Here is a 20,795-nt window from a genome sequence, read left to right on the forward strand (position 1 = left end):
CCAATATTTCTACTACTACTACTACCACTATTATCACTACTACTACTACTACTATTATCACTACTACTACTACCACTATTATCACTACTACTACTACTACCACTATTATCACTACTACTACTACTACCACTATTATCACTACTACTACTACTACCACTATTATCACTACTACTACTACCACTATTATCACTACTACTACCACTATTATCACTACTACTACTACTACTACTACCACTATTATCACTACTACTACCAATATTTCTACTACTACTACCACCACTATTATCACTACTACTATCACTACTACTACCACTATTATCACTATTACTACTACCACTATTATCACTACTACTACCACTATTATCACTACTACTACTACCACCACTATTATCACTACTACTACCACTATTATCACTACTACTACTACTACTATTATCACTACTACTACCACTATTATCACTACTACTACCACTATTATCACTACTACCACCACTATTATCACTACTACTACCACTATTATCACTACTACTACTACTACTATTATCACTACTACTACCACTATTATCACTACTACTACTACTACTACTACTACCACCACTATTATCACTACTACCACCACTATTATCACTACTACTACCAATATTTCTACTACTACTACTACCACCACTATTATCACTACTACTACCAATATTTCTACTACTACTACCAATATTACTACTACCACTCCTAATACTACTGCCAATATTTCTATTACTACTACCACCAATATTAGTACTACTACTCCTACTATTACCACTATTACCAATATTTCTACTACCACTATTATTATTACTACTACTATTACTACTCTTACTACTACTACTACCACCAATATTACTACTCTTACTACTACTACCACCACTACTACCACCACCAATATTACTACTCTTACTACTATTACTAACTTTACTACTACTGTGCATCCATCCGAGCTGCAGCCGCCAGGTAGACGTGTCCTATGAGAGATGTTCTTCCCTTTGTCTGGGTTTCTCCTCTCTCAATAGTTTCCTCTCGCATAGAGAAGTCGTCTCCAACCTACGGCTCTCAGACTGTTGCAAAACTATAACTCCCAGCATGTTCTGACCGCCCGCAGCTGGTCCGGGAGTTGTAACTTTGCAGGGTAGCCGCAGGTGGAGTACAGCTCCTGTATCCAGTGTCTCACGTCATTTTCCGTTTTTCCTCCTCAGGGCTTCTTACTGTAGATCCAAATAAAAGAATCAAGATGTCTACCCTGCGGTATAATGAGTGGCTTCAGAACGGCAGCCAGTTATCTTCCAACCCTCTCATGACCCCGGATGTCCTGGGTTCAGCTGGAGCGTCAGTGCACACTCATGTGAAAGCCACATTTCATGTAAGATTATGTCATGGGTAAAGGGTTAATAGCAGCAGGGTGGCCATCCTGGAGACCAGAACAAGGCCCCCCCCCAAAAAGCTGCAGATATTGTGCCGTGTCTGCCCCTTTAACAACCAGTGTCCTAGTGAAACAGCGCAGCACGCCGGCCGGGACAGGGACAGCTTGTCTTGACTATCGCCGGCTTTAGAAAACCGTGCAGTTTGGGTAATGTTTGGGGGTCTGTAAGAGCGATCCAAATTCTTTTTTGCAATAATGGTTGCGCATTCGGCATCTCCTGTCCTGTACGTGGCTGGCAGTGACTGGGTCACCATGATGCAATGGTGGCCGACCCACGAGATGCCCAGTATAGATATCCCGGGGTCCCCCAGCTACGAGGTGGAGGGGGGTGTAGGGGTCCCGTTTATGGCACTTCCATGATCTGCTTTTATTGCAGCACACAGAAGCGAGGGGCTCTGCGAGTTCTGCTCTGTACCGTGGCTGTCCAGTCTGCTTATAGACGAGGGTCCCGTATGGAAACCCTTGCCCCCACACGCGCGGTACGCCCATGTTGGAAAATGCCTATAAAGCATGCCCCGTCGTAGGAGAATTTACGATGAAGAATTAAGAAATGTGCTGCCCCCAGTACAGCGTAATAGTCTCTTGCTGCTTGCGGTGTGAGCGGAGGACGCGGGTTCTGTTTTTTCAGTCTATGTACTCGGCAGGCCCCGGCTTGCTCTTGTCATAAAGCTGCTAAACTAGTTTGCCTCCTCAGGCCTTCAACAAGTACAAGCGGGAAGGTTTCCTCCTCCAGAACGTGGACAAGGCCCCTCTGGCCAAGCGCAGGAAGATGAAGAAGACCAGCACCAGTACCGAGACCCGGAGCAGCTCCAGCGAGAGCTCCCACTCCTCCCACGGAAAAACCTCGCCGACCAAGACTCAGCCGCCAGCCAGCCACGGCGACAGCAATAACCCCGACACCATCTTTCAGTTCACGGACTAGACACGGACCAGAAGAGACGTGGCAGCGGCGGGCGCCGGGCCGCACAACGCCACTCGTGGGCCTGCAAGCAATTAGCCATCCTCTGTTCATAACCAGATTTGGTGCTGCAAGGGCTTATGGGATAGGGGTGGGGGGTGAGAACTTTGGATGGAGGCGCTGGCGCGGTGCTGTGAACACCCCCCGTTTCTTTTCTCGTCCGCTCGGGAATGAGGGGTTGTCAGATCCTGTAAGGGCTGCTGCAGACAATCTCATCTGTCGCCTTAATATCAACCCTATGGCTGCCGTTTATCACAAAGAGGTGCGACCTGCGCGCCGAAAACGAGCGGCAATATCCGATACGGCAGGCCTATGCAACCTTTGGCTCTCCAGCAGCCGTCGGGCGTGCTGGGACTTGTGGTTCGTCCACCTATCCGGCAACCCCCCTCCCTCCTCTTTAGAGGTTTTAGTATCTTGTACTGTGAAAGGCGGCGCTGTCGTTAGTCATTTGCGCTCGGCCAATCATAGTCCTTCATTTCAAGTAAAGCCCAGACTCTAGCGAGTTTCCGCCACGTAGCGCTCGTTATCCGGGTCTCCAGTTTTAATCTGTTTTTTAATGATGATTATTACGGTAACGCACTTGGACGCGGTCGATGTCAATCCCGCAGGCGTCACCGGAGGAACGGGTCTTTTTTTTTTTATTGTGTTCTGTGAACTTTTACGTGAAATTTGCGCTCGGGTTTTAGAACCTGAAGTTTCGGACGCGAGAAGTTTATTGTAAGGAGCGTTCTCCACTGTGAGTTTACTGCACTAGTTATGGAAGATCTTATTATGGGGGTACAGGACGGCGCCCCATCCGGCCTCATACATGATTCAGACTTGAAGCTTTTGTACTGTAGCGGGTGAGGACCTTGGAGCATCGGATTGTCGCGTGCTCGGTCCGCCGTGTCACCCCCGTTTGTATATTTTGTCCGGTCTGTTATGTTTTGTGTGTTATATTTTTACTTTGCGCCTTTAGGCTGAGCTTAGAGCCTCCTGTCCTTCCTGAGTCCCGGCTTTTTCGTACCCTTTGTCGTAGCTTTTTACGGAAACGCCATTTTGTAGTGGATACCGTACGTGCGAAGCGGAGGGGCAGAGATCGTGTGAATCTGTCCAGTGATGTTTATTGTACCTTTGGTCCGAGCTGGATCCTGGCACTTACGACTTTTATTCCGCGCCTGTCGTCACGCGGAGGTTTTTCGTTTTGTGGCATTGCCACCATCATTGTAAGGGACTTGGATATCTGAATTGGGGGTGTGGCTTACTCTAATCGAAAGGTATCCCATTGGAGCCATCGGGTCATGTGACTGGCAGCGCTGGATTCTGTTACGTTGTGTTTTATTTTCTTACGTTCGGCTACGGTTGTACGATTTTAATAAATAAGCCGCGATCTACGTTCATTAATCTGTCGCCAGGAGAAACCCTTCACAGGGCCGGCCCACAGCGTAATCCTTGTATGATAAAAAGTTCTGCAACTTTCTTTTAGACTTTGTGTTTTGATTTCTCAATGGTATTAACATCTCCGCTTGTTGTCAGTGAATGAAAACTCAACCCCCTTTTTTTTTTTTTTTTTAATAACCCTCCCCATCCTGACCTAGTCGTGCTCACACAGCTATAGTTTGGGTCTAATTGCTTTACTTACACTGCTACATTGTAACAAACTGCAGCCATGTGAGCAGAACTAGGCAGGACGGAGAGGATGTCAAAACTAGAATGTTTTCGTTCACTCACTGACAGCAAGTAGAGGTCATTCGGAATTGAGAGACCAAATCTATTAGGCAGTTGCAGAGCTTTTTATTATGCAGAGATTAGGTCCCTATAATTTGGGGCACCTTGTTCCTATAGAGATGATCCTTTCGCTGGTTGCACCCCTAAAGCTCTAGTGGATAGGGGGGGTTATAATCGATCTTGCGCTATATGTAAATATCACGTGCAGCTCGACACAACTACCCTTTTTAATCAATAGCTCTGCACCCAGAAGACAGGGGGTATCACATGGGGGCTCGTCCTACTTCTGACCGGGGTAATGGTCTCAGTAAGAGGCCGGCCCTGCTATTTATGTGCACCCCTCCCCCGAGCAACTCTTCGTGGGGGCCACATAATAGGTGCATATGCCCCGCTGATCTCTCCTCTATGAGGGCATCTTCCTGATAATCGGGGCTTTATCCTAGTGACAGATGTAGAACCTAGTAACACTCTACATGCGGCGCGCTCCTGTCTTTATCCTATAGAGGGCGTGTCGTTCCGCAAATCAGAATTCAGCTACGAGGATCGGGCCCACGTGTGATCCCCTTGATCCCGGTCTTGGTTTCTGCGCGGTTCCAGCAGTAAATATTAATAGGATTTTTAAACTTTGTAGTTTTATACAGATGTGTACAGCAACTATCGGAGAGGAAACCTCACAAACCCTCCCGTTTATTAATATATTTTTATAGAGCAAAACTTGTAGATTCTCATCTGATGGGAAATAAATAATATAAATCTAAATATAGTGCGGAACTAAAGTATATAATATATATAGTGCGGAACTAAAGTCCCCCCCCCCCCCACCGGACCCAACTTCATAAATCCACCTTGTTCTCCCTTGAGATTTCCTCCGGCCTCGTCGTCTTCTGCATCTTCCTTATTACAAGGATTGAGCTTTGTTGACAAGTTCTGCAACTTTCTAATGTTATATATTTTTTTTAACACTTTCAAGATCTATGCTTGCTGCCAGCGAATGGAACCATTAGATATATGTACGAAGAAACTGACCACATCCTGAACGAGTCCTGCTCACACAGCCGTTTAATCGTATCCGGTCTAGACCGTCCTCTCTCAGCAAAACGCGGCTTTAGCTCCAATATTTCTCCTGTCCTGAGATTTTGCTACAATGTATCAGTGCAGGCACAATCTGGGGAATCCAGGCTGTTTAGTTCACAGAGGATTGTCAGGACAGAATACAATTGTAGCAAGTATGTATTGGTATTCAGGTTCTGCGTATAAACAAGAATGGCTCCCTTCGCCGACAGCAAGCAGAGGAATTGAAACAAAGTGTGTTTATAAAGTTGCAGAACTTTTCTTTATACAATGACCCCTTTTTAAATAAATTCTTATTGCATAAGGGGTCTCCATAGAACGACGTCATGTCAAAAGACCAGCCCTTACCCGGTTAAGAAGGGGGGAGAATTAGGAGGCTCATGACTTGACGTGAAATGTAGGTTCCATTCCAGGCATCGTGCAGTTTTATTAGTGGGGGGCGGTTTGGCTTTATACGCCGTACGCTACTAATCTAAAGTACTTTTTGGTCTGGTCCGGCTCCTGGCAGGTGACATATTGGATTCTTCATAAACATTTGGTCTATTAAGACGTTGCGTTTCCTTCCGCCTTCCAGGTAACCAAACCGCGGCTTGACGTTCGCTGGGGCCGGCGTCTTGATACCGGATTTACTGGTTTTGTGCTTTTGATGTTTGACCCTTTTGTCCTGTTTTTGCCTTCGGGCTGTTACTTAAAGCTACGGCGCATTGTATCTGATGCTCGGCCGTTTCTTTGTTCAGCTCACAGCGTCCGTCACATCGATGACGTACTTTATTATCGTAGTGGGCAGCCAGCCCAAATACTATGAAAGTGGTACAGCTATGGTTTTCTGTTATCAGCCTTTTCAGATGAGGAAAAAAAGTGAATGTAGAGTCAATGAGTGACAATGCAGACGAGAAATCTGCTCCGAAACGTCTTCCTCCTTCCCTCCGCCCCTCCGCAGCATTATCGGTTTCTTGCGCGGAGCGTCCATTCTGATGAAGAGCTGAAAGCAGAACTCCATGTCTCCGAGTTGAAATTTACATATCACATTGAAAAACTTTGTAAATACTTCTCTTCACTTATTACGTAGTGTTCTTGAGTTATATTGTATCTTGTACTCCAGTCACTGCCAGAGCTGCGTGCTACTTGCTCTTTCTCTACACTCTCCAGACACTTGTGACCTAACAGCTTAGCTCTTTCTTATGGTCATCTGCGCTGCTCTCTGTCGGTTAACCGAAAACATGCAGAATAGTCAATGCAGCTTTGGATGTTACTAGAGCGTAAGACCAGAATGTTACTCAAGATCATTAAAGCAAAGTGACTCAAGATTTTATGTAGGATAAAACGGAGAAATGTTGTCAATTTGTCTTATTCGGATTCCTTAGAAGAATCTGCGTTATATTTATACGACTTTGGCGTCGCGTTCAACGTCTTTTTTAAAAATCTTGCGTCTTATAATAATAAGTGTTCGGTACGTTTTTACTCCGAATAACCCCTATATTTAGGGGCGTTTATAGAGGAGAGGGGGTGATGTAGCAAAAAAAATCTAAATGTGGGGGTCCTCCTAATACTGTTTTATAGCAAACTCCCCCCATCCTGGACTATGTCTTGAGCAGACCACCCCTCACATATCTGAGAAAGATGGCCGCCCGTCCCCAGCACTAGAGCAATGATTTCTATGTAATCAATAATTTATTTTTATGGTAGGGGACGGGGGAGGGTGCGGCCGAGATTTTCGTCGGGTTTTCCTTTTTATCTTTGTTTTACAGAACAGGTTTGTCTCGTCTTACGTCTTCCTGTTACGTTTTCTCTTATAAGGGACGGTTGACTCGTCGTGGTAATGGGTAATGTGATAATGGTGGTAATGGGGGAGGGGGTCTCGTAGAAATTACTGCCTTGGAATTCTTGCTACATTCTTCTAGAAATACCATGCAGAATATTTTTAGGGTTGGGTCCTGATTCTAGGATTATTTAAGGGACGGTCATTAAAAGAACTTTCTGTGTTAACTATTTTTTTAGGCAAAACGTACTTTTTTTATTTGCGATTTGTCTGTGATAAATAATAGTAATGAAATGTTGCAGTTCATATATTAGCCACTAGATGTCAGCAGAGAAAACCTTTTCATTTTAAAAACCAGCATCTCACTTTTCAGCTGCTGTGCAGACTGAATGATCATGATTAGGTGGGTTTACAGGATGACGGCTCTTTATTGCTTGTGACTAGATGAAGTCGCTATGTGAGCCGCACCGCCAGCTTAAAGGGGACGTCCAGATACAAATCATTTTCTGACACATCGTGGATACTGCTCAGAAAATGCCATTGGTGCAGTGTGTGAGATCGGAGCAGAAGCAAAGGAAACATTGCAGCAGATGACAAGCAGCACTAGAAGGGGACGGGGGAAAGTGAATAGTGGGATTTGTTGTAGAGGGACCGTTGCAATGCACAAAGGATTCTGGTCTATATTGTCTCTCATAGTTTTGTAGGAAAATGGGAGTATTTTCACCTGTCCTCCAGTCTATAGCTCTCTGTTATCAGCCACTTGGCTGTAGGACTGTAATACAGTCTATTGTTCTCAGTTATCTGCTATTTCAGGCCAAGAAGAGGCTGTTTGAAGGACAGGTGAACACAATCTTTTGTCTCCTGATTTTGGGCAGTGCAATTGCAGGATTGTAATATTTTAAGGTGGGGCTTTTTATGGACATAGGGCAATTCTTGCTGCAGAATCGCATACATGCGCATTAAAGCCCACCCCATCCGCCGCTGTGGCCCCCCCCCCCCGCCCCAGGGTCAGCCTTCGAGGGCCACGTCCTAGCACTAGTTGTGTGCCATGTTTTTTACCTATTTATAATCCCTGACAACCCTTGATACAGTCAGAGGCAGCTGACAACTTCACATATGACAGACGATACGCTGGAGTCACAGGCATTTTGTGGCTTAAAGGGGAACTCCACTTTTTATTATCTTCTGATTTTGTCCTAGAAATATAAAAGAGGATAATATATATATTCTATAGTGTATTCTTCCAGGACTCTATGGCAAGGCTGAAGATAAGGAAAATGGAATTCTCCTTTAAGCAGAAGAGACTACCAAGTGACTAGGAATTGCAGTAGGAGACCCCATACTGGACTCCTTAATGATGGCAAAAAATGTCTGCCCGCTGCGTGCCGAGAATAGTTATTTGGCGCTAATATAAAATTACGGTCACAGATTTGAAGTAGCCGCTGCGCGTCCGGCCGGAGCGTCTGAGAAAACGATACAATAAATCCTCATTCTCTGCGTCTTCTGTATCTTTTGCTTCGTAATATCTTGGTGTCCGGGACTCTTATTACTTGTTTTGAGCGTTCGCTCCGGCATATGTGCGGGATAAGCGAAACCATCATAAAGGGGCGGTCCTTATTGTCGCAAATTTTTTTTTTCTTTTTAATAAGGGAATTTATAAGGGGATATTTATTGAGAATGTAAAGATTTTTAGTAACTTACTGATTAACAGATCAAGAGCATTATCTATGTGAGATGTTTATTCTGTATTTTACACGTGTTCATGTCCCTTTAAGTGGAGGGATTTCTTGGATGAGTTGCATCAACTTGTAAAACCAGAGATTTTAAAAAAAAAATATAATAATTTTTGTTGCTCGAAAAGGTGAAGAAGTGGCTGATTTTTGGCTCTTTTTACGCTGCATGTCGAGCAAAGGGACGGGGGAGGGGAGATCTATGGAAGAAATGGATTATATTGTGCAAAGCTTTGTGTGATCAAATATAATACACATAATAAATCATCGTCACATTGCAAATAATTGTCCCCACGGCGTCTTCTTACTTTACCTCCACTATGAGAAGTTTCACCATATTTATTGTCCTGCTCAATAATGATTTATCAACTTTTTCATATTTTTATTAAAATCCACATCAAATACTTTCTGCTTCTGCTTTTGCACTCCTCCTTTTGAGTTGTTGTTTTTTTCTCCAGTCACATCCGGAGCTGCTTTTAAAAATTTTTTAATTGCCCTTGCAAACAGACAGCAGTTTTAGCTCCAGCTCCCTGTGCGACGGTGACCTCCTGAGTTCTGTGTCACTGTCCTCTGAGCTCCCACAGTGCACTGCTCAAGTTTCACTGCTTCAGAAGACCTGAATAATTCTGAATGCAGCTCTTGCTGGGACTAGAGTATAACAAGTGATGTGCCTTTTAAAGGGGTTGTCCACTACCGGACAACTGATGACCTATCCACCGGATCGGTCATCCGTATATTATCGGTGCGGGTCCGACACCCGGACCCCGCACCGATCGGCTGTTCCGGCTGCCTGCGGGCATCGGATGATATTGCACATTATGTAATGGACGGAGCTGGAAGCAGTTGGCTTCGTACATTTCATAGCAGCCGAAATGCAGCTCTGCTCCAATCCACTTAAATAAGAGCAGTACTGCAGCTCGGACGCTATTCCGTGGCCGGAGGCAACTGCTTCTGGTGTGTACGTCCGGTGCCCAGAGGCAACTGGGGCGGGTGATGGGCGCGGGGTCCAGGTGGCGGACCCCCACTGATCATATACTGATGAGATAGGTCATCAGTTGTCCGGTAGTGAACATGCACACCTTTGAAATCGATAAACATATTTACTTTTTTTTATTAAATCAGTGTTTTGTGTAACTTTGTAATTTTTTATTAAAAATTATTTTTACTTTTTGAGATACAGCTGCTTTGTATCCTGTATATAGAGCAGCTGTATCTTGCACTGAATCCGTCAGGTCAGTGGCACTGACACGCAGGACCCGCTGACACTGAACCCGTCAGTGCCGCTGTCCTGACGGATTCAGGTTTCAGCGCAAGATACAGCTGCTCAGTTTACAGGATACAAAGCGGCTGTATCTTAAAAAGTGAAAATTATTTTTAATAAAAAGTAATTACAAAGTTGCACCAAATACACAGATTTATTAAAAAAAACAAAAAAAAACCATTTTTTTTTAAAGGCGTACATGGCCTTTAAGATCAGTAAAGCAAAGGACTGTTGATCTGCGACATGAAGATCGCAATGCAGCGCTGCACGTAATGATTGTGAATGTGGTCGCGTTACAACACGAGATTTAACAGAACCACGACACAAACCTGCTTGATTTTTGGTCACAGATCACACGTGACGTGGCCTGCACAGACTTTAATGTAAGTTGCATGCGACTTGTTTTCACAATGTCAGGGATTTTTGGGGGTGGATTTTTTTCTTTATTTTTGGGTGTCTTTTAGATCTTGCAATGCCTAAATCGCATGCGCCGCAACCAAAACGCATCCGAAAGTAGTTGTGTGACAGCAAGTTAAAGACAAATTGATAAAAAAAAAGATGCCTTATTGTGCGACCAAAGTCACCGTGTAGCCTTAGTCGGGGGTCAGATGACTATTTAGATACTTCCCATACACAATTTGTGCAAATCAATGGAACTGCAGCAGTAAATCTGACCAAAGGGGAAGATGATCGGAAATCTGGAGTGATTTACAGAAGTGTCTGTCCTGAGATCACGTGTTGAAGAAGTCGCCCAGCGACAGCTCGTAGTCGGACGGTATAGCAAATCAACAAGTGCTCAAACCTCCACTCAGCGCTTCTCATGCGCCGACTAGAACTGCGCCATAGTCTGATTATTTACTTGCTACGTAGAACTAATTGAAAAACATCACAGCGTGACGTCACTTTGGTTTTGGTTAGAGGAAGGTAAATAAATGAATGTGTGCAGCGACCTGGGGGTGCAGGGGCTGCTGCGCTGGGCGTGTGTGCGCGCGCTTGTAGTGAAGGTCATTTGACGCTAATCACTGACTCAAGTTCCACGTTTCCTCCACACGGTGGCGCTGTACTCGCCGCATTCAGGTTTGTCATCGATTACTACAGTTCCTCATTTCAGGCCTATTGTCAGGTTTGTCTGCAGTTCCGTGTTGTCCCCACGTGGTGGTGCTGTCCCTCGCAGCCAGGTTTGTCAGTGCAGATTACAGTTCTTCGATAAGTCCGGTTGGTGGCGCAGCTGCTCTCTGCTGTCAGTGTCCGGCCGGCCGGCGGCGGCTCAGCTCTCACCCGGGGCCTGAGTTCGGGCCTGGCCGTTGCTGTCAGACATGGCTGCTAAGAAGGCCGGATCGCGGCTGGAAGTGGAGATCGAGCGCTGCCGCTCCGAGTGCCAGTGGGATCGGATTCATGAGCTCGTCAAGCAACTCTCCGCCAAGCTCATCTCTAACGGTACGGGCCGCCAGGAAAGGTCGGGGATCCGAGTGCGGCCTACCCGGGGGTGCGGACCTCTCCGTCATTACATAGGGATTATCTACCTGTAGTGCCCGTCCCTGTGCGGTGTGACTGGAGCAATGCGGGGGCTGCATATGTGTGTGCCCCCTCATATCCATCACTGCACCTGTATCATATACACCCTATATATACACTCATATACACCCCCCTATATACTATATACACATCATATACACCCCTATATACTATATACACACACCCCCTATACACACACCACCTATATACCCCTATATACATCATATACACCCCTATATACGCCCCCTACACACATCATATACGCCCCCTACACACATCATATACGCCCCCTACACACATCATATACGCCCCCTACACACATCATATACACCCCCTACACACATCATATACGCCCCCTACACACATCATATACGCCCCCTACACACATCATATACGCCCCCTACACACATCATATACGCCCCCTACATACATCATATACGCCCCCTACATACATCATATACGCCCCCTACATACATCATATACGCCCCCTACATACATCATATACGCCCCCTACATACATCATATACGCCCCCTACATACATCATATACGCCCCCTACATACATCAAATACGCCCCTACATACATCAAATACGCCCCTACATATATCAAATACGCCCCCTACATCATTATATACGCCCCTACATACATCATATACAGCCCTATATACATCATATACACGCCCCTATATACATCCTATACGCCCCTATATACATCATATACGCCCCTATATACATCATATACGCCCCTATATACATAATACACACCCCTATATACATAATACACACCCCTATATACATCATATATACACCCCTATATACATCATATACACCCCTTATATACATCATATACACCCCTTATATACATCATATACACCCTATATATAATCTACACCCCTATATACTATTTATACCCCTATATACACCCCTATATACATATATACCCCTATATACCCGTGTATATATCCCTATATACATATATACCCCCTATACATATATACCCCCTATAATACATAATCTATACCCCTATAATATATATGCATATATACCCCGATATACATATATATCCCTATATGCATATATACCCCCTATAATACATCATCTATACCCCCAATAATACATTATGTATACCCCCTATATACATCGTATACCCCCTATATACATCATACACACAACTATATACAATATATACAATATACCCCTATGTATTATATATAGCCCTATAATATATCCCTATATATTATTTATATATATCCCTATATACATATACACCCCTATATACATTATGTACACCTCTATATACATTATATACACCTATATACATTAAATACACCCCTATATACACTATATACACACCCTATATACAGCATACACACCCTATATACATCGTATACACCTCCTATATACATCATGTATACCCCTATATACATCATGTATACCCCTATATACATCATGTATACCCCTATATACATCATGTATACCCCTATATACATCATGTATACCCCTATATACATCATGTATACCCCTATATACATCATGTATACACCCTATATACATCATGTATACACCCTATATACATCATGTATACACCACCATATACATCATATACATCACCATATACATCATATATACCCTCTATATACGATATACACACCTATATATGCCCCTATATATTATATACTCTATATATTATATACCCCTATAATATATCCCTGTGTAGAATAGATTATATATATATACCCCTATATATATATCCCAATATACATTATATACACCCCTATATACACCCGTATTTACATCATATACACCCCCTATGTACAACATATACACCCCTATGTACAACATATACACCCCTATGTACAACATATACACCCCTATGTACAACATATACACCCTATGTACAACATATACACCCCTATGTACATCATATACACCTCTATATACATCATATACACCCCTATGTATTATATATCCATGTATACATCATATACACCCCCTATATACATCGTATACACCCCTATATATGTCGTGTACACCCCTATATACACGTCGTATACACCCCTGTATACGTCGTATACACCCCCTGTATACGTCGTATATGCACCCCTATAGACGTTATATACACCTATAGACATTATATACACGTTATATACGCCCTATATACGTTATATACACCCCCTATATACACGTTATATACACCCCTATATACGGTATATACGCCCCTATATGCGTTATATACACCCCCTATATACATCATATACACCCCCTATATACAGGACATTATATTATATGTACACCCCAATATTCAGAAAATGTTCTGTATATACATATATCTCCTACATAGAAGACAATTGTAAACCTGTACTATATATATATTGTTGTGCTACCTTGCAGATGACATGGCCGAACTGCTTCTTGGAGAAGCCAAGCTCGAGCAGTACCTGAAGGATAACCCCTTAAAGCAAGGAACCAGCCCCCGAGGACCGCGGCCAAAGCTGATGGATGTCCGGAAGCACCTGACTGCAGCTCTGGACAGAGGAAACCTGAAGGTACAGGGGGTGGAGGGTTATAGCATAGCAGCTCATTATACAGATATAATACAACCAACGGGTGTTTGTCAGGGTATATGTATGGGTAATAAAAAATGTACATTCAGTCTCATCAGATCCTCAGGTTGTTGCTTCTTTCTCCCCATGCTTTATACTCCAGAAACAGAATAGTGAGTGCAGCTCTGGAGTATAATACAGGATGTAACTCCGGATCAGTACAGGATAAGTAATGTATGTACACAGTGACTCCACCAGCAGAATAGTGAGTGCAGCTCTGGAGTATAATACAGGATATAACTCAGGATCAGTACAGGATCAGTAATGTAATGTATGTACACAGTGACTCCAGCAGAATAGTGAGTGCAGCTCTGGAGTATAATACAGGATGTAACTCAGGATCAGTACAGGATAAGTAATGTAATGTATGTACACAGTGACTCCACCAGCAGAATAGTGAGTGCAGCTCTGGAGTATAATACAGGATGTAACTCAGGATCAGTACAGGATAAGTAATGTAATGTATGTACACAGTGACTCCACCAGCAGAATAGTGAGTGCAGCTCTGGAGTATAATATAGGATGTAACTCAGGATCAGTACAGGATAAGTAATGTAATGTATGTACACAGTGACTCCTCCAGCAGAATAGTGAGTGCAGCTCTGCAGTATAATACAGGATATAACTCAGGATCAGTACAGGATAAGTAATGTCATGTATGTACACAGTGACTCCACCAGCAGAACAGTGAGTGCAGCTCTGGAGTATAATACAGGATATAACTCAGGACCAGTACAGGATAAGTAATGTAATGTATGTACACAGTGACTCCACCAGCAGAATAGTGAGTGCAGCTCTGGAGTATAATACAGGATGTAACTCAGGATCAGTACAGGAGAAGTAATGTAATGTATGTACACAGTGACTCCACCAGCAGAATAGTGAGTGCAGCTCTGGAGTATAATACAGGATGTAACTCAGGATCAGTACAGGATAAGTAATGTAATGTATGTACACAGTGACTCCACCAGCAGAATAGTGAGTGCAGCTCTGGAGTATAATACAGGATGTAACTCCGGATCAGTAATGTCATGTATGTACATAATGACTCTGCTGTTTATGTCGATTAATTAAGTGTCTATTGGCCGGTACTGAAGACCATAATCTGACATAAAATCATTAAAGAGATTTTCTTATCTTGGACATTTGACGTATCCCCAGAGGTGGGACCTACATCTATAGGACGTTTATGACATATCCTGTGGATTTCCCCTTTAAGTAAAAATTCTCCATGATGAATCATTCAGCTTTAGAGTTTTCTACCTGGAAATGTATGGACATAATCTGTGGGCTAACATGCGGAAATAGGAAGAGGGCTCTTTAATTTCCCCATTAGAGATATTACGAGTGATCTGGAACGGAAGCCGCTCGCTTTGCTGATGACAGGAAGATCTTTTCATCGGACGCCAGCAGATACTAATGACTTCAGCAGATCAGAGATCCGTGTCATCTCATAAAGTGCAAAAAGATGGGAAGCGACTACAAAACCAAAGGATTGTGTATTATATTTTGCATCAATTTGGCTCTTTGCTTCCTGGGTTCCCACTTGCTACTCGTCTCGTCATGTTGATTTGCTTTTAAAAGGGAGTTCTGGAGAAAAATAAACCAAGTGGTCCCTTTGTGATACTTCATGATCATGTCCCTTCAAATTCCTCCTCACCGCTGTTCTAATTGAAGGGTGTCTGCACCTTTAAGACATATCTGCCGTGTTAGGACGCCCACGCACGTACTGGATTTTTTAAAAGCATTTCCATCCTGTGTGCAGGGGCCTTAAAAGATGGTATTCGTAATGATCGGTGATCTGAGATCACAAGATTGAAGCGGTCAAGTGTCATGTCCCGCTAGCTTAAATTGTGTGCGCTCTAATCTATAGGTAACACTTCTGGAGTTCCCTTTGTTGTTGTAAAGTGCGCGCAGAGCATGTCCCTTTCTTTCTTACATTCTATAGGTGACCCAAACTATTAACCCTCATCCAGTACTATGTTCTAATATTTTAGACCAGTTGATTCACTTTATAAATATGTTACTTATCCTGTACTGATCCGGAGCTGCATCCTGTATTATACTCCAGAGCTGCACTCACTATTCTACTGGTGGAGTCACTGTGTACATACATTACTTATCCTGCACTGATCCTGAGTTATATCCTGTATTATACTCCAGAGCTGCACTCACTATTCTGCTGGTGGAGTCACTGTGTACATACATTACATTACTTATCCTGTACTGATCCGGAGTTATATCCTGTATTATACTCCAGAGCTGCACTCACTATTCTGCTGGTGCAGTCATTGTGTACATACATTACATTACTTATCCTGTACTGATCCTGAGTTATATCCTGTATTATACTCCAGAGCTGTACTCACTATTCTGCTGGCAGGGTCACTGTGTACATACATTACATTACTTATCCTGTACTGATCCTGAGTTATATCCTGTATTATACTCCAGAGCTGCACTCACTATTCTGCTGGTGGAGTCACTGTGTACATACATTACATTACTTATCCTGTACTGATCCAGAGTTATATCCTGTATTATACTCCAGAGCTGCACTCACTATTCTGCTGGTGGAGTCACTGTGTACATACGTTAAATTACTTATCCTGTACTGATCCTGAATTACATCCTGTATTATACCCCAGAGCTCCACTCACTATTCTGCTGGTGGAGTCACTGTGTACATACATTACTTATCCTGTACTGATCCTGAGTTACATCCTGTATTATACACCAGAGCTGCAATCACTATTCTGCTGGTGGAGTCACTGTGTACATACATTACTTATCCTGAGTTACATCCTGTATTCTACTCCAGAGCTGCACTCACTATTCTGCTGGTGGAGTCACTGTGTACATTACATTACATTACTTATCCTGTACTGATCCTGAGTTACATCCTGTATTATACTCCAGAGCTGCACTCACTATTCTGCTGGTGGAGTCACTGTGTACATACATTACATTACTTATCCTGTACTGATCCTGAGTTACATCCTGTATTATACTCCAGAGCTGCACTCACTATTCTGCTGGTGGAGTCACTGTGTACATTACATTACTTATCCTGTACTGATCCTGAGTTATATCCTGTATTATACTCCAGAGCTGCACTCACTATTCTGCTGGTGGAGTCACTGTGTACATACATTACTTATCCTGTACTGATCCTGAGTTACATCCTGTATTATACTCCAGAGCTGTACTCACTATTCTGCTGGTGGAGTCACTGTGTACATACATTACATTACTTATCCTGTACTGATCCTGAGTTACATCCTGTATTATACTCCAGAGCTGCACTCACTATTCTGCTTGTGGTTTTTAGAAACCGTCAGCAAGCTAGCTTATTTGAGCTCCTATAATACAGCGGAGTAGTACGTTTTTCTTACCTCAGATGACTATACAGTGTCTGGTGTAGAAACAACACTTCCATTAATGCAGAATAACGACTGCAGCTCTGAAGTATGATACAGGCTGATCGGTAATACAATGAAATTTTAGTTAGTAATTCCTCTGTTTTTTAGCAGCTACTTTCTCTGTCCTTCTGACCTCAATGTAATTTTACTGATTCCTCCGTCAACAAATGGTTAACATGTGGCGCAGCAAAACTACAGAGAACAATTAGTTTAATGAAGCTTTGATTTGGTCGCCGGCCAATTGTTTAATACCATAATGACTTGGGAGAGATGGGAGGCGATCAACTTCCTCATCTCAGCGATCGCCGGAGGAACGAGACCCGCCCAGCACCGCTGCTTTACTAATAATAATGACAGATTAATACACATCATACAGAAACTCTACAGAGCCAATCAATATGATGATCTGTGACCACCTGACCAGAGGTATTGTGTGCCTCATTACTGCTACAATTGTAGCTGACTATACACCTGCAGATTCCCTCCCCCACAGCAATTTTAACGAGTACTTTATATATTATTTGCTGTGTCATTATTTAGTTTTTTTTCGTTTAAAGTCATGCGTTGTGACATTGTGTCGGTAATATGCAGTGGCTTCAATTTTATTAGCATTTTTTCTCAGCTGCTTGTTCAGTGTCTTTTATGACAACCAGCAGAATAGTGAGTTCAGCTCTGGAGTATAATACAGGATGTAACTCAGGATCAGTACAGGATAAGTAATGTAATGTACACACTGACTCCACCAGCAGAATAGTGAGTGCAGCTCTGGAGTATAATACCGGATGTAACTCAGGATCAGTACAGGATAAGTAATGTAATGTATGTACACAGTGACTCCTCCAGCAGAATAGTGAGTGCAGCTCTGGAGTATAATACAGGATATAACTCAGGATCAGTACAGGATAAGTAATGTAATGTATGTACACAGTGACTCCTCCAGTAGAATAGTGAGTGCAGCTCTGGAGTATAATACAGGATGTAACTCAGGATCAGTACAGGATAAGTAATGTAATGTATGTACACAGTGACTCCACCAGCAGAATAGTGAGTGCAGCTCTGGAGTATAATACAGGATGTAACTCAGGATCAGTACAGGATAAGTAATGTAATGTATGTACACAGTGACTCCACCAGCAGAATAGTGAGTGCAGCTCTGGAGTATAATACAGGATATAACTCAGGATCAGTACAGGATAAGTAATGTAATGTATGTACACAGTGACTCCACCAGCAGAATAGTGAGTGCAGCTCTGGAGTATAATACAAGATGTAACTCAGGATCAGTACAGGATAAGTAATGTAATGTATGTACACAATGACTACACCAGCAGAATAGTGAGTGCAGCTCTGGAGTATAATACAGGATGTAACTCAGGATCCGTACAGGATAAGTAATGTAATGTATGTACACAGTGACTCCACCAGCAGAATAGTGAGTGCAGCTCTGGAGTATAATACAGGATATAACTTAGGATCAGTACAGGATAAGTCATGTAATGTATGTACACAGTGACTCCACCAGCAGAATAGTGAGTGCAGCTCTGGAGTATAATACAAGATGTAACTCAGGATCAGTACAGGATAAGTAATGCTTGTACACAGTGACTCCCCCAGCAGAATAGTGAGTGCCGCTCTGGAGTATAATACAGACTGTAGATTAATTATAAATGAGCTGTAACTTGTAAGTTACATTAATTGACAGTGGGGTTTTTTCTTTTTTTCGCAGTCAGACCTGATGCAAGAAGTCAACATGATAAAGGCCAAGCTGGACTATGTGGAAGGCGACTATAAGGAAGCGCTGGGCATTTACGCTCGGGTGGCACTGGATGACATTCAGCTGGTGGCGTCACCTCCTTATAAACTGCGTATGATCGCTGAAGCCTTCTCAACCAAAGGTAGGACCGTGACTTTTCTCATTAAAGGGGTTTCCCGCACCTTAACCTCTAAACATCTGATCAGTGATTGTGCTGTCTTGTAATTATGATACGTAGCTGAGTCGGATATGTTGCAGTAATATCCGGATTGGCTGCTGCTCCTTGTTAATAAGCATAGTGACCCCACCAATCGGGCATTGATATCGTAACTGATTGATATACTATCACTGTATATGGGGGGTGTCTGCACACACAATATACAGTGAAAGCCCTTTAATCCGGCAGCCGATAATCCAGAAAGGACCGAGCGGAGAATCAATGACGAAATCTTCCCATATTGGAGTCTTGTGATGCTGGATTGAAGGGATTTGACTGTATTCAGATCTGTGGCCGGATTATTGTATGTCTGGGTTACTATGGCTGATTGCTTATGGTCTATTCTGAATGTCACCTTACTGGTGGGGAGCTGAACCGTGCCCCCTACCCCTCACCGCCAGGGGCGCAGTTAAGGTCATACCACCCCGGCCGCAGGGATCTGGTGTTCACTGACGTCTCCGAGATGATATTACGATGATGCGTGTGCAGTAAGACGAGACCGGCCCGACCGCCGCTGACCCTCCTCCAAATTTAATGCGGTGTTAAATGAGCCAAGTGATAGGTCATTAATTAGATTTATTTTTAGTCGGACGACCAGGGAATGTATCAAGTGTAAGTATATCCCTCATATTAGCTGCAACAAAGTTCTGAGGGATCAGACTACTGATAATAATAACCCTCATCATCCTCATCGGAGCCGCTGACTATGACCAGCGCTCTATCTTCTAGTTCCATATTACTAAGTCTTCATGATGTGACTAAAGTGCTGCAGCAAAAGGGGATTTCTGACACTGGAATCTGCATGACCTCAAACGGCTTTATAATAAGAGTCTCTCACCTGGGACACTGGGATGCAGCCTATCCATTCACTAGAGAGCAGCGGTGACATCACGGAGAATGCAGCCGATCCATTCACTAGAGAGCAGCAGTGACATCACTGAGAATGCAGCCTATCCATTCACTAGAGAGCAGCGGTGACATCACTGAGAATGTAGCCTATCCATTCACTAGAGAGCAGCGGTGACCTCACTGAGAATGCAGCCTATCCATTCACTAGAGAGCAGCGGTGACATCACTGAGAATGCAGCCTATCCATTCACTAGAAAGCAGCGGTGACATCACTGAGAATGCAGCCTATCCATTCACTAGAGAGCAGCGGTGACATCACTGAGAATGCAGCCTATCCATTCACTAAAGAGCAGCGGTGACATCACTGAGAATGCAGCCCATCCATTCACTAGAGAGTAGCGGTGACATCACTGAGGATGCAGCCTATCCATTCACTAGCGAGCAGCGGTGACATCACTGAGGATGCAGCCTATCCATTCACTAGAGAGCAGCGGTGACGTC

At 43.5% G+C, this 20,795-nt stretch overlaps 2 protein-coding genes across 5 annotated transcripts in view; both read left to right on the forward strand.

The window, feature by feature from the left end:
* Positions 1 to 8,960, forward strand: part of RPS6KA5 (ribosomal protein S6 kinase A5) — a 43,635-nt gene extending 34,675 nt beyond the window's left edge. For both annotated transcript variants that reach the window (XM_075844348.1, XM_075844347.1), the window contains exons 16-17: positions 1,227 to 1,390; positions 2,145 to 8,960. In XM_075844348.1, coding sequence (XP_075700463.1) covers positions 1,227 to 1,390; positions 2,145 to 2,372 — 392 coding nt within the window. In that variant the 3' untranslated portion in view covers positions 2,373 to 8,960. The remainder of the gene's footprint in view (positions 1 to 1,226; positions 1,391 to 2,144) is intronic.
* Positions 8,961 to 11,111: 2,151 nt separating this feature from the next.
* Positions 11,112 to 20,795, forward strand: part of TTC7B (tetratricopeptide repeat domain 7B) — a 67,966-nt gene continuing 58,282 nt past the window's right edge. Inside the window, exons 1-3 of one of the 3 annotated variants that reach the window (XM_075844366.1) lie at positions 11,112 to 11,373; positions 13,842 to 13,996; positions 19,202 to 19,370. In XM_075844366.1, the coding sequence (XP_075700481.1) occupies positions 11,253 to 11,373; positions 13,842 to 13,996; positions 19,202 to 19,370 (445 nt within the window). In that variant the 5' untranslated portion in view covers positions 11,112 to 11,252. The remainder of the gene's footprint in view (positions 11,374 to 13,841; positions 13,997 to 19,201; positions 19,371 to 20,795) is intronic. The other 2 variants (XM_075844364.1, XM_075844365.1) reach the window with 2 other exon arrangements.

The sequence above is a fragment of the Rhinoderma darwinii genome, chromosome 12, assembly GCF_050947455.1.
Source record: "Rhinoderma darwinii isolate aRhiDar2 chromosome 12, aRhiDar2.hap1, whole genome shotgun sequence".
Lineage (NCBI taxonomy): Eukaryota > Metazoa > Chordata > Amphibia > Anura > Rhinodermatidae > Rhinoderma > Rhinoderma darwinii.